The sequence below is a fragment of the Lipotes vexillifer genome, unplaced genomic scaffold (genome assembly GCF_000442215.2).
Source record: "Lipotes vexillifer unplaced genomic scaffold, Lipotes_vexillifer_v1.1 scaffold515, whole genome shotgun sequence".
Lineage (NCBI taxonomy): Eukaryota > Metazoa > Chordata > Mammalia > Artiodactyla > Lipotidae > Lipotes > Lipotes vexillifer.
In genome coordinates, this window is record NW_006772017.1 from 1,862,852 (window position 1) to 1,876,640 (window position 13,789).

The following is a 13,789-nucleotide window of genomic DNA, read 5'->3' on the forward strand; positions in this document are numbered from 1 at the left end:
TGGTTGGTGGTGGTGAAGTGGAGGGGGCGTGTGCAGGGTCAGAGGTGAGAGGCAGAGGCTGCTATAGCTAGTTTAGTATAACCAGACTCCTGGCGTTTTCCTCTGACTCCCAGACCCGTATGTCCAACTGCCTTACCTAATCTCATCAACTGTGGGTACTTGAGAAGCACCTCAAGATGTCTAACTCATGACCTTTCTTCCACCTGGCCCTTCTTCCCATTAATTCAGAGTATGGGATTGCCGTCCATCCAATTATGTAATCCAGAAACCCAGAGCTCATCCTGAGCGATTCCTCTCCCTCATCCCACAATCTAGTCTTCACACACACTGTCCGTTTTCCTCCCTAAATAGTTTTCCAGCCTGGCCTCCCTGTTCCATCTCTGCCATCACCCCAGCCTCAGCTTTGTTATTTGCCATCTGGAACACCACAGGAGGTTCCGGACTGGCATCCCTGCATCTGCCCTTCTCTGCACTGTGGTCTCAGTCACCAGGAGATGAGTCTGGAGGCTGAGTGGAAGGCAGGGACAAAATAACTAAGGGTCTTATGTGCTAAGCTAAAGGGTCTTATGTGCTAAGCTAAAGGGTTCATTCATTCATTCATTCTTGCATTCAGCAACCACTTATTTATTTTTACAACAATGAAGTTTATTATTATTTTGCTTCAAAATTTTATTTATTTATTTATTTATAAGTTTATTATTATTTATTTATAAGTCTACTTTGCTTCAAAAATTTATCATCTAGGCTTTATTCTGATCCACCCCAAGACACTGAAATGCTACAGTTTTCTGTTTTGTTAGTCGATATTTCCAGGGGGAATTCTAGAGGGAATGATTTCTTTTCTTTTTTAAAATTTTTATTGGAGTATAGTTAATTTTATTGGAGTATAGTTAATTTACAATATTGTGTAAATATTGTAAATTAACTATACTCTTTTTTAGATTCCTTTCCCATGTAGGTCATTACAGAGTATTGAGTAGAGTTCCCTGTGCTGTACAATAGATTCTTATTAGTTATCTACTGAGCACCGCTCTGTGCAGACACTGTTCTAGATGCTGGGAATGCAGTGATGAATAAAACAAGTCCCTAGTCTTGTGGAGCTTACACCTTAGAGCTGGAAGGCAGACATTAAACACATAACAAGTCAGGTGGTCACGTGTTACAGAGAAGAGGGGGAGGGGAAAGTGAGTAACAGTGCTATTTTATATAGGGTGGCTGAGGAAAGTATGTCCAGTAAGGTGACAGCTAAGCAACAGCCCAAAGGACATGAGTGAGCCAGAATAACTGGAGGAAGGAATATTCCAGACAGGGGGACTAGCAGTGCAGAGGTTCTTGGGCAGGCTGACATGCTCAAAAAGAGCAAGAAGACTGGTGAGGTTGGCATGGGGATGGGGGGAGCTGGGGGCTGGAGCAGCCAATGAGGCCAGGGAGGTTAGGACTGGGGCAGCTGGGTCAGGCCTGTGGGCCGGATGAGATGAGTGGTGTTATCTGAGTGAATTTTAAAGGACCACCATGTTGAGGACAGGCTCAGAGAGGCAAAGGCAGAAGAAAAGAAGCCAGTGAGGAGCTGAAAGATGGACTAGGTGGTAGCAGAGGAGCTGAGAGGCGATCAGACTGCGTGTTTCGAAGGCAGCGTTGATAGGAGTTATAGATGGATTATGACCTGAGGGCCATTCTTTTGGGAGGGGGGCAGGTCTGGGGAACAGACTTCCAGGGTGGGGGGCCCGGGGGACCTCTGGGTCAGGGCAAACAAGCTCTGCTCACTGGTGTTGGCACCTTTGTACACAGGAACTAGATCAGCCCGACTTGTCCAGACCCTTGGCTGGAGGGACTGAGCGTAGAGTGTTCGAAACCCTGGCCCAGAGTGGTCCCCTGCCTTTGGCGCATTTCCCTGCAGGAAGAGTCATGGGAAATAAAGCAGCAAACAGCAAGGGCAAACACTGCCCTCGTATAGCCCTTGCCTGGGACAACGGCTTGTCCCTGCCACTGCTGGGGTTGCAGTGAGGATGCTGTGGTTTCTGCCCTGCAGTGAGTCTTTGACACCCTTGTCCTCACTTTATTTCAGAATCTAAGTCCATTGATGATTGTGAGGAGCTGGTGATCAACACTACGGCAGCGATCAACAACTTATCTTACTACCAAGTGAAGAATTCCATAATTCAAGACAAAAAGCGATATATTGCTGAATGTAAGGTTCAGAGTTGGGTTTGGGTAGATGCATGTTCATTTAAGGTTTGCACTTTACTAACTAAACACAGAACTGGAGGCATTTATATTTTCTGATTTCTGGAGCCTGATTTAATTCTAAGAAAGTTGAATATGGGGACGCATTAGTTTCTTAGTTCTGGCTAAAGTCTTGGAATTTTATTATCATTTTTAATTTTAAAATTATCAGTATTTAGCATGATACTGGTTTCTAATAGCCTTTAAATTGAAACTTGAGTTCACTAATTTTATCTCTCTGGTCACAAAACCCAGTGCTCTTAAAGCTCCTTGTGAGTCACAACATGGATGGAATCCTGGAGGCTGTGCGCGTTTTTGGAAATCTCTCCCAGGACCATGACATCTGTGATTTCATTGTGCAGAAAAATGGTGAGTTAATGACACTCACATTCATAAACAGGCATGTCTTGCCAATAAACAGCTGAGTGGTTTTGCAGCTTGGGTCATGACAACGTGATACTTGTTTCTGCTTTGGGACAAGTGGTGCCTCACATTCTGTTCCGTCCATCCGTAAGGCTCTCAGCTCAGGATGCCAAGACGGACCTAGGCTGCGTTCTTAGCGTTTCCCTCTCCTTCACAAGTGTTCTTCTGAGTTTTGAGATGGTGCGTGTGTGCCTGTGTGTGTGTGCGTGTGTGTGTGTTTAAGGGAAACAAGTAATCTGTACACATCATTTCTGTCCATGGGAATGGACTCAAAAGACATTCTCCATCATGTACTGGAATATCTATTATAGTACTGCTTGTAATAGTGAAAAATGGAAATAACCTAAATGTCCATCAACAGGTAAGAGGATAAATACATTACAGTATATTCATGCAACCAAGCTTCTACAGCAATGAAAATAAATGAGCTAGAAGTTCATGCATCACCATGCGTCAACCTGAAACGTGTAATATAGGAGCAAAAAGGCTAGTAATCGGAGGACATATATGAAATAATGCTATTAATATAGCTTTAAAACCTGCAAAACAATCTTGGATATTATTTTTGTAATACTCACATGGTAATGGAATAGGGTATAAATGTAGTTGGAAATGATAAACTCCACATTTAAGACAAAGTTACATTTGAGTGGTTGCCCCCAAATATAAAATTGAATCTGTAATGTTTTATTTCTTAAACTGGGTAGCAGGTACACAAGAGTGTATACTAAACATACTGCTTGTATGTCTTAAATATTTCATGGAAAAACGGTAAAAAATACCTAATTATTTATGTTCGTGATAGAAACTTTGGATAATACAGATTAAAAAAAACACTACCCTAGAGATAACTGTTAACATTTTAGTGTATATTCTTTAGACTCTTAGAAACACACTTACATGTGATGCAGCCTTTGCCAAGCTCACTGTGTGACACATCAGTAGGCCAAGGTCAGCACAGGGTGGCCACCTCTCAGGTGAGCAGTAGAACAGAGCACACACCTTATTCATTCTCCCCCAATCCTTTGCCCAGCCCCTGCTGGGGGATGAGAAGACAGGACAAACAGTTCCATTTCTAGGAGTAAGGGAAGGCTGGAAACCTGTCCTGATATGAGATATCCCCTACTCTGGAAGTCCGGCCTCACTACAGGCTTGTTTCCTGCGGTCTGCACGAGTCTTCTCTTACAAACTGTGGCCCTGGAAGACTTCCAGGAAGATCTCCACTGGAGCCCGTGCTCCCCTCTCCCAGGGCTGTGTATTTAAAGAAAGTTGCTGCTGGAGGTTCATAAGGGCCCTGGAGAACAACCAGAAGTTAGAGATGAAATGAATGGCAGCTGTGTAGAGATGAAATGAATGGCACCTGTGTGATTGGAAGGCCGTGGTTCCCTCCTCTCCATGGGCGGGGGCTCTACCACTGCCTGGGACGGGGAGCTGATGCCTGCGTCAGATACAGCAATATCAGGGTACAGGGGGCCTGGGGGGCCGGGGAGCAGGTTCTGAAGTGGTGGATGTTGAGGAAGGCGCTTCTGAGCAGTGGGTGAAGTCCACTTAGGAAGAGGGGACCGAGTCCCCTAGCAGGGTTTCCAGTTTTGCAAGCTGCTCCCCATTTCCCCTTTGCCATTTGAGAAATGAAATACAGCTGGGGCCCCTGAGCTTTACTGGCCTGCATTCGTTCTCTACCCTCCCAGTTCACAAGTTCATGATTGCTCTGCTGGATGCTAAGCATCAGGATATTTGCTTTTCTGCCTGTGGTGTTCTTCTAAATCTCACCGTGGATAAAGACAAGCGTGTCATCCTAAAAGAAGGAGGTGGCATTAAAAAGTAAGTTCAAGGCATGGAGTCCTGACTCTGTCAGGATTCAGAGGACATGGTATTCCGGGGAGCTTGGGTCCCTCTCCTCATTTCTCCCAGGCAGAGGTATTTCAACATTTGGAAGTGCCAAGCTAGGGCTAAAGAGGGGATTTAGGTTCCATTGGATGTTTAAAATAATTCAGAAGTAGGTTATTGCTACTTTAGAGCTGCTTAAATTTGTAGATATGAAATTAATTTTAATAACACTGAATTATATATAACGCATATGAAATATCACAGAAAGTTAAGCATCTTGTTAAAAATTAAAGAGATCCTGTCCTAATAACGTCTCAATTTGACTTTTATTAACTCAGGTTAGTGGATTGTTTAAGGGATTTTGGTCCCACTGATTGGCAGCTGGCCTGCTTGGTGTGCAAAACTTTATGGAACTTCAGTGAAAATATCACCAGTGCTTCGTCATGTTTTGGAGACGAGGCCGCCAACACACTCTTAGTCCTGCTCTCATCGTTTTTAGGTAAGACCCTGACTGTGAGTCTGTGAGCTTTATCAAAATGAGAAAACATTTTTTTCTGTGACCTGTATGGGTAAAGATTGGTAGGCGTTTGGGTGGCTTTGTTTCTATAAGTAGCAAGAGCATGTTAAAGATTATTATAATTTGGAGCTCTCTGGAAGAGGCTGAATGTTACTTACAGTGGGATGCAAGGACTTTTAACTCATTGCCTGATGTCATGATTTCTTCTGTGGCTTTTCCCCCTTGTTTGCATTTTCTGTAAACTGCATAAATAGGAGATCTAGGCATAAATGTATTGCTGTTGTTTAAAAAGTATATAGACGTTGTCGTAATTGAGAAATACAGCTGAAAGCTGCTCTGAATTAAGTCAGGCTTTTCACGAACCCTTACGTTTTGATTAGCATCTATGTTAATTATGTGAGGGAGGGTCTGTGAAACTATGTGACATTACAGTGGGGCCCTACATTGAACGGTGGGAAATCACTGCTGCAAACCAAAGGAAAGATGAGAGTGTCTTACCTTGAAAATTTTCTATTTTTAGGATAATTTTTTCATCCTGGGTTAGGTCTAACAGCAGTGGTTTGGGTCAGTAAATGAGTTTGAGTGTTTAAATAATCTCTTTTCCAAAACGGAGGTGTCCCTACCATTGCCTAGGCACTGTGCTGGATCAGCAAGGCTGTGTGGAAAGACTCGGTTTGACTCAGAGGCTGTGGATTCAAATCCAGCCTCTCTCGGGGGGTGGGGGTGGGGTGACTCGACAGGAGAAGCTCTCAGAACCTGTCTTTTCGTCTGTAAAATGGGGACGTGATATCCCTGCCCTGTTGCAGGGAGTCGTGAAAATCAAACAAGCATCCTAGGAACACTCCAGGAAGACCAGAAGGCTGTAGTCAGACAATTCTGAGTTAAGGTCTCGCTTTATCAAGCTTTTAACCTTGGGCTTAACCTCTCTGAGCTTATATTTTCTCATGTCTAAGATGGGGATGATTGATGTCCACTTTGCAGACTTGTAAGGATAGTAAATAAGCAGACCTGTACAAAGAACCTGATACAGAGCCTGACACACAGCAAGGCCTCAAATCACGGTTGTGAAAGTGCTTCATAAACTCTGTGTCGTAACAACACGTTATTAAACAGGAACTTGGAACCTGAAGCTATTTGAAAGAATCGTGTATGCTAGGTTGATGTGAAATTTGCTTTTTCCCCGGTAAAAAAAATTTTGCATAAAAGTAGGAAAAATGAGCGTGACTTTAAATCATTGAGGTTCACAGTCTGCTCCGTGGACGTGAAGCTTTCTCAGGTTGCCGGGAGCAGAAGCCTGCTCAACTTGCCTTAATTCAGTTCTCAACTGTGGCAGAACATTGGAATCAGCTGTGGAATTAAAAAACAAACACAACAACAAACAACCACTTGTCCTGACCCCATCCCCAGGAATTGATTCAGGAGCTCTGGGTGGGAGGCTGATTATCTGCATCATTAAAAAGTTCCACAGGTGAGTCTGCTCTTCAGGCAGCACTGAGAACCTCTGCCCTGGTTAATGAAGGAGTTGAAGGAGAGGACGTCCAGGGAAGAAGGAAGCCGGGAAACAAGCGCATTGCCCAGAGCCTGCTGGACAGGCACTCAGGACCGGGAAGGTTGTTCCAGGTGGAACCAGAGACCCCGAGTGGCCCCCTCAGTAGCGGGTGTCATCTGCTCCACCCTGCTGAGACCCAGCCATGCTCTGTCTCAGCTCTTGTAGGAAAAGCCCTTCCTCCCCCTCGTTCCCTCTAGGCTCCTGCATGGCCGTGGCTTCAGCTGCCTCGAGTCTTCTTCTTGCTGCGTTCCGTGAGTGGGACTCTGTCTCCTCTGTTGTTGGCATGACTTTCTGTGTCCCACTGGGGAGATGTGACTGGTTCCGTGAGTCACTCTCCTGCGGTGTCGGGCTTTCATTCCTCAGGCAGCAGCTGCCTCGACCACAGGCTGTCTGTGGTTTCCTTTGGCACCTAAGTCTGGGGCAGTCAATGATATATAACAAAATGGTGGGGCCGTGTGGCACCTTGAAGGGATGTGGGCACGGCCGGCTGCGTGGCAAGGGGCAGCACACCGGGCAGACACTCGACTGTAATGGGCCTGTTCCTACCTCTTCCCTCCCCCAACCTTCCCTACAGCCGGGTTGGGCTTCGCGTGCTTCCCTAACCTTGTACCTTTGCTCGTGCCGTATCCCTTACCTACCTGGCCCAATGCTGCCGGTCCTTGCAGGCCCTTCCCATGAGCTTTTCAAGCCCATGGTCATAGGAAATCTATACTACTTATATAGCAATTAATCATGAGCTGTGTAACTTGTTCTGTATTATTGTTTTGTAACTTTTATCTTTTGTTCCCCACTCCAGTGGAGACACTTTAGGGGAAGGATATTGCCTTGTGCAAAGCAGGTTCTTGATGCTTGTGGATTAATTGACAATAGTGGTATCTTTAATAGTGCTGTATACTTTTAAAAGCACGTTCATTCTGTCCTTGTAAGATCTCTCTAAGGTCATCAGCTAGGTGACAGATGAGGTAGGTCGGTCTAGGAGGGTTAGGTGACTTGTCTAAGATCATACTGTAGCAAGGCCAGGGCTCTTCATCAGAAAGTAAGCATCTAGCCCCTGTGTTTTTCTGCTGTTCCATTACATAGTATACCCTTACCCTACCCTGCCGTGGAAGGGGACAGAGGCATGGGTAACAAAAATCAACATAGTCCATCAGGGAGCCAGGTCATCACACTGGGGAGGACTGGCTGCTTGCTGGCTCTTCTCTCCACAGTGTGGGCATCAGACCCTTACTTCTGACAGGGTTGTAGCTGTGTCTGGCCAGTTGGGTGGCACCAGGCGAAACTGATATATGAGTGAGAGTATACTTAAATTTCAATTCTTTTACAAAAATAGCTGAAAAAAGGCCATTTTGAAAACAGGATGAGCTGCGAGATCACAAAAGTCCCACACTGAAGTGTGAGCACTGTTTTTAGAAATAACGGTAGGGCAATTGATAAAGCAATGTAATAAGTTAACCAACTTTTTCTTGATGGGGAAATGGAAAAAGAAAGTAATGGTCCTCAATGTGGTTGGGATGTTGACAGTCTTTTAGAAAAGTGGCTTAAAAAGAATGTTGTCTGAAACTTCCTGATGTACTGCAGCCGCTTCTTATAAACTCATTAGCAATGTGTTTATCTTGAAGTTCTTAAGTGGTGTGCCCTGGCACACTAGTCTACTGTGAGCTTCTCTCAGGGTTGCCTGAAAATGGTGATTAGTGTGTGCGGTTTGTTATTGTGAACGTAAACGACACTAGGTTATTTTACCTTCGTCTGTGGTATGTGGAACTTAGCACCTAGGTTATATGACGGGGTAGAGGGGGGCCCAGTGTTCAAGTTAGAGCATCACATCACCAAGCCCATGCCAAAGAGCCATCAGGTGCTTCTGGAACATGTAAGGACTGTGCCTTATAATAGTCACAACAATAATCGAACCCTCAAGAGCCACCTGGTGCTGGACAGCAAGCTAGGAAATGGTGCAGTGAGTAGAGGAAGCTTTTATTTGATGCTGCAGGATCCTTCAGCTGTAATAGGTAGAGATTGTGTTATAATGGTCACTGACAATCTTGTTTTGAGTCCTTTAATCCTTTCTAATATCTTACCTAAAATTCTAGTATTTGGAAGTATGTTGTGCACAAAGAAAGCTTAAGAATAATTGGTCATATCTAAATCAGCACTTTTCACACTGTGACCAGCATCTTTAAAAAACGAAGTAGCAAAGAAACAGAATATCTGAATATAGTACATGGGGCTTCCCTGGTGGTGCAGTGGTTGAGAATCCGCCTGCCATTGTAGGGGACACGGGTTCGATCCCTGGTCCAGGAAGATCCCACATGCCGGAGGGCAACTAAGCCCGTGCACCACAACTACTGAGCCTACCTCTAGAGCCCACGAGCCACAACTACTGAGCCCACGTGCCACAACTGCTGAAGCCCGTGCGCCTAGAGCCTGTGCTTCACAACAAGAGAAGCCGCTGCAATGAGTAGCCCCCGCTCACCGCAACTAGAGAAAGCCCACACACAGCAACAAAGACCCAAGGCAGCCAAAAATAAATAAATAAATGTATTAAAAAAATATATAGTACATGTAGTAATATATAAATAAGTAAAATAAGTAAAAATAAGTATTCTGTTGTGAAACATTTGCTATTTGTATATGAATGTTTAAGTGTGTGTATATAGTCATCATGTAATATGGACTTCTTAGGTCACAGTAAAAAAAAGTTTGAAAATCATAGACCTAAATTTTTCTTGGATTAGCCTCTGCTATTCTTTGCAGTACAAGTTCCAAAATTTAATACCTAGTGCAATATGACACATTTTAGGCATTTGCTGTATTTACTTTGAAACTTGAGACTGCTTTTATCTTACCTATAGGTATTTGGCCACTTTTGTTATCTTGCCTAACCCAATTTACAACGAATAGGGTCTGAGTGTAGATTAACTAATTATGTGCTAAGCCTCAAGAAAAGTAACATAGTCTTGACGTTAGATTAAAAGACCCCAAAACACCAAAAGAGTGACTTGGCTAAAAACCATCAAATCCAACCAAAAGCCCTGGGCAGAGGAAAGGACTGTGGGGTGCCTGGGCAGCCCTCAGCCCTAAGCTGCTTGGGTAAGAAGGGCATGAAACAAGAGAATTCATTTTTAATGAAAGCTTTAGTGCTCAGAAAATCTGGAGAAGAGTGAGCAGGAAGAAGATCTAGAAATTCAAAAGCACTCAGAGTCTCACAGACTCCTTTTGTTTGGAAGTAGCCCAACGTGAAGGACTTTGAAGGCATTGAACACCATCTGTATTCTCTTTCTTTCAAGGCCCTGATTATCAAATGGGTGGGGAGAGCCAGGTTTGCTCACAGGGGTCTCCATGGAGAGCCTCGCTGGTGTGTGTGTGTCTGCCCGGAACTTATCTCGGAGCTGCATAGCTGTCCACTTGGCTGGAGGAGAGGAGGGGAAGGTGCAGACTGGGATTCCAGACTTATCTTATCCTGGATGGTGACACTAGCACCAATAGTGCCAAAGTACACTCTGTGTACTGAAAATATTCAGGGTAGAAAATTTGATGTAAACACTAATGAAGCATTTTATGGTAGGATTTTAATTGGCCTTATGAAAAAAGTTTGCGAATTATGCAAGTAGCAATATTTGTGGTCACTTTAGGACTTAGTGGTTACCAATTAAGAAGGCCTCAGACCTAGGAAGTAGCAGAGCAACCTTGTGACTGGCAGGCCAGTGCAATTGTCCTGAAGTCCTTCACATGGGGTCCAATATAAACAAAGAAAAATGCAGTGGCAGGTCGGTGCAGAAACCTCAGTAGCCATTTGTCTTCCTACGTGGGTTGGATATACTTATGACATTCACAGAATTCAGAGTGCCCTTGGATTAAGAAGCAAATCAAGGGCTTCCCTGGTGGCGCAGTGGTTGAGAGTCCGCCTGCCGATGCAGGGGACACGGGTTCGTGCCCTGGTCCGGGTAGATCCCACATGCCTCGGAGCAGCTAGGCCCGTGAGCCATGGCCGCTGAGCCTGCGCGTCCGGAGCCTGTGCTGCGCAACGGGAGAGGCCACAACAGTGAGAGGCCCGTGTACCGCAAAAAAAAAAAAAAAAAGAAGCAAATCAAGGTTGTAATATTGCTTTTTTTTTTTTTTTAACAAGTGCTTTTCTGCATTATCCATGGACTCACTTGTGATTCTGATACTCCTTAGGATTCTCAGTCTCCCACTTTTCACTTCTATTGGTGAGAGCATAAGGTGGCAGGGGGAGGGGTTGTCTTTTCAAAGAAGTATGTCCGGCCTGCTCTGAAATGAGCAATTTGATTTTTAGTCAAGTTTACAGTGTCAAATTCAACTGTGCTACTTTCCCCCAAAGATTTCCTGACTTCTTTTATATCTGTTAACCACTGAAGTAATTAACTTTTCTAATGTGCAGATGAGGAAATAAACTATTAATACTTTGTTTATTCTGAGAAACTGTGATCTGACTTCTGGATGTAGACTTACATGTAAATGTTAGGGATAAGTTGAAGTAAGAGCTCAAGTCAATCTAGGATTTTTTGTTTTTTTTGAGAAGATTATTATCTTTTTTAAATTAAGAGACTAACCTATACTTATTTAAAAGTTTTTGTAAAGAACAGAAAAGAGTTAAAGAACTACTCCCATAAAAAAAAAAAGCCTTGTTGGAATTAGAGATGATCCAGGATGAGTTTAACTCATGCCATCAAAAAGTAAACTTTATTCAGTAGGATTATGTTTCTAAATAATTGCTGTAATGTTAATTTTTCTGATACAGATGAAGAACTAGCACTGAATGGGAGTTTTGACCAAGACCTAAAAAACTATCACAAACTCCATTGGGAAACAGAATTCAAACCGGTGGCACAGCAGCTTCTAAACCGAATTCAGAGTCATCACACCTTCCTGGAACCCCTGCCTGTTCCTTCTTTCTAACATGATGCAGATTGAGAACAGAAACAGGAAGTCAGGTCTCCTTCGTTCTTAAGAAGTGGCAACATATGTGAACTTTTTTTCAGTATTGACAAATATTGAAAGTTTTTCAGGTACTGATTTTAGTGAGTAGTCTTAGTATTTTAAAAGAAATAAGCATTTCTTCTTGTTAGGTATTATGGAAGAATGAATATACATTTTGTACTTTCTGCTATGAGAAATGTAAGATGAAAATATATGCATGGGATTTCTAAGTAAATGACTTTTTCTTCTATTCGCTATTAAATAATTTAGTTCTAGTCTTAAAATCCTGACTTAACAATTCTAGAATTTAAGTGCTTGTCAGTTCAGTAAATGAACTGTGCAATGAAGACTGTTAGGTTTTGTGTATAGAAATAATGGTGGTCAACACTATTAGGAATACATTACTACATAAGCATCTGCACTAATTCTTACAGCATCTAATAATAATTTTCTGGTTAGGTACCAGTATTTTTCTGGTTGTCATATTAAGAGAAGGGGTAAGCAGAAACGTTTAGAGAAGATTGCTTGGGGCCATCTACTCTTTACTAAATAAGTAAAATAGATGGAAAAGGAAGTATTTTACCTTTTTATTTTCATTTGAAATAAAATGAGTAGACCAGACAATTCTTCTACTTATAACTCTCTGTGACTAGGGAGGTGATATAACGTACTAGAAAGAGTGTAGGCTTAAGTGTACATTACAGCAGATCTCAGTTTGAATCCTAGCTCTCTCCTGCTTGGGCCTTGGGCAAGTAACTTGATTTTTTTTAGCTTCAACTGTAAAATGGCATTAATATCTATTTTCATATCGTGTAGTTTAGGGAAAAAAACAAAATGGGCAAATTGTCCAGTATAGTGACTGATGTATAGTAGGTGCTCAATAAATTATGATGGCAATTAGTTTATTAGTTTGCCACTCTTTGTAGCATAAGTTTGGCCTTTGAATAAATGATAAAAACCAAAGAAATTGAGATAACTGTTGTTATCCCATATTAGCGAAAGGCGATTTGGAAATAAAAGTAGATTTACTACTCTGTAGGGTGAGAGATGAGCCATTAATAACCAAAAAGCTCGTCTCTCACGCTAACAAAATACCAAGACTAATGGGATGAAGGCAGGCATCCCAGACTAGATGGGCTCTTAAAATCTATCAGAAAAAAACTAAATTTCCAGGAACAAATAGACTTACCAAGGGCTCCTCTAGTTTGGGGCGCATCCCTGGTTGGGGCTCAGCAAAATCCTCTAGAGACACTCACCTTATCCATAAGTCTTTCATCCATAATTATATGCTAGTAGATTCACTCCAATAGTTGAAATCATTTTTAAAAAGTCTGACAGGCTAATCTCTCAAAAACATTTGAAGATCTAAGTCTTTATTTTAACCATAGCAGGCTATATATTCTACTTTCAGTGAAAAAGATAAAACTCTCTTCCCCCTAAAACAGCACCCTCTGTATTTATAACTAATATAATAACTCATAGTGGAATACCATTGTACCTGTTCTCCATGTTATACTCAGACTCATGTGCAAGCTGGACCATTTGGAACCATCTACCTGCCTTAAAAAAAATTATGGTGAAAAACACATAAAATTTACCATCTTAACTTTTTTTTTAATTTAAAAAGAAATTTTTTTATTTTGGGGGGTGGGTGCGCTGTGTGGCATGTAGGATCTTAGCTCCCCAACCAGGGGTCGAACCCACATTCCCTGTGGAGGAAGTGTGGAGTCTTAACCACTAGACTGCCAGAGAAGTCCCTATCTTAACTATTTTTAAATGTACGGTTCAGTAGTGTTAACTTTATTCACGTTGTTCTGCAACAGTTCTCCAGAACTTTTTCATCTTGCAAAACTGAAACTCTATAATCCATTAAACAATTCTCCATTTCTTCCTCTCCCCAGGCCCTAGAAAACACCATTCTACTTTGTTTCCAAGAATTTGATTTGACTAGTTTAGATATTTCATACAGCATTTGTCTTTTTGTGACTGGCTTATTTTACTTAGCCATAATGTCCTCAAAGTTCATCCATGTTGTGGCATGTGATGGGATTTCCTTCCTTTTTAAGGCTGAATAATATTTCCTTGTCTGTTTATATCACACTTTTTTATCCATTCATTCATCAAAGGACATTTGGGTTGCTTCTCTCTCAGGGCTATTGTGAATAATGCTACTATGAACATGGGTGTGTAAATACATCTTTGAGATCCTGCTTTCAATTCCTTTGGGTGTATACCCAGAAACAGAATTACTGGATCATATAGTAGTAATATTTTTAATTTTTTGAGGAATCTCTATACTGATTTCCACAGAGGCT

At 42.4% G+C, this 13,789-nt stretch overlaps 1 protein-coding gene across 4 annotated transcripts in view; it reads left to right on the forward strand.

Moving 5' to 3' along the window:
- ARMC2 (armadillo repeat containing 2) overlaps positions 1-11,934 on the forward strand; it is a 101,956-nt gene extending 90,022 nt beyond the window's left edge. For 3 of the 4 annotated variants that reach the window (XM_007447263.1, XM_007447260.1, XM_007447261.1), the window contains 5 exons: positions 2,066-2,188; positions 2,479-2,592; positions 4,335-4,467; positions 4,812-4,972; positions 11,296-11,758. In XM_007447263.1, the coding sequence (XP_007447325.1) occupies positions 2,066-2,188; positions 2,479-2,592; positions 4,335-4,467; positions 4,812-4,972; positions 11,296-11,453 (689 nt within the window). In that variant the 3' untranslated portion in view covers positions 11,454-11,758. Of the gene's footprint in view, positions 1-2,065; positions 2,189-2,478; positions 2,593-4,334; positions 4,468-4,811; positions 4,973-11,295 lie in introns of all 4 variants that reach the window. The other variant, XM_007447262.1, reaches the window with a different exon arrangement.
- The last annotated feature ends 1,855 nt before the right edge of the window (positions 11,935-13,789 follow it).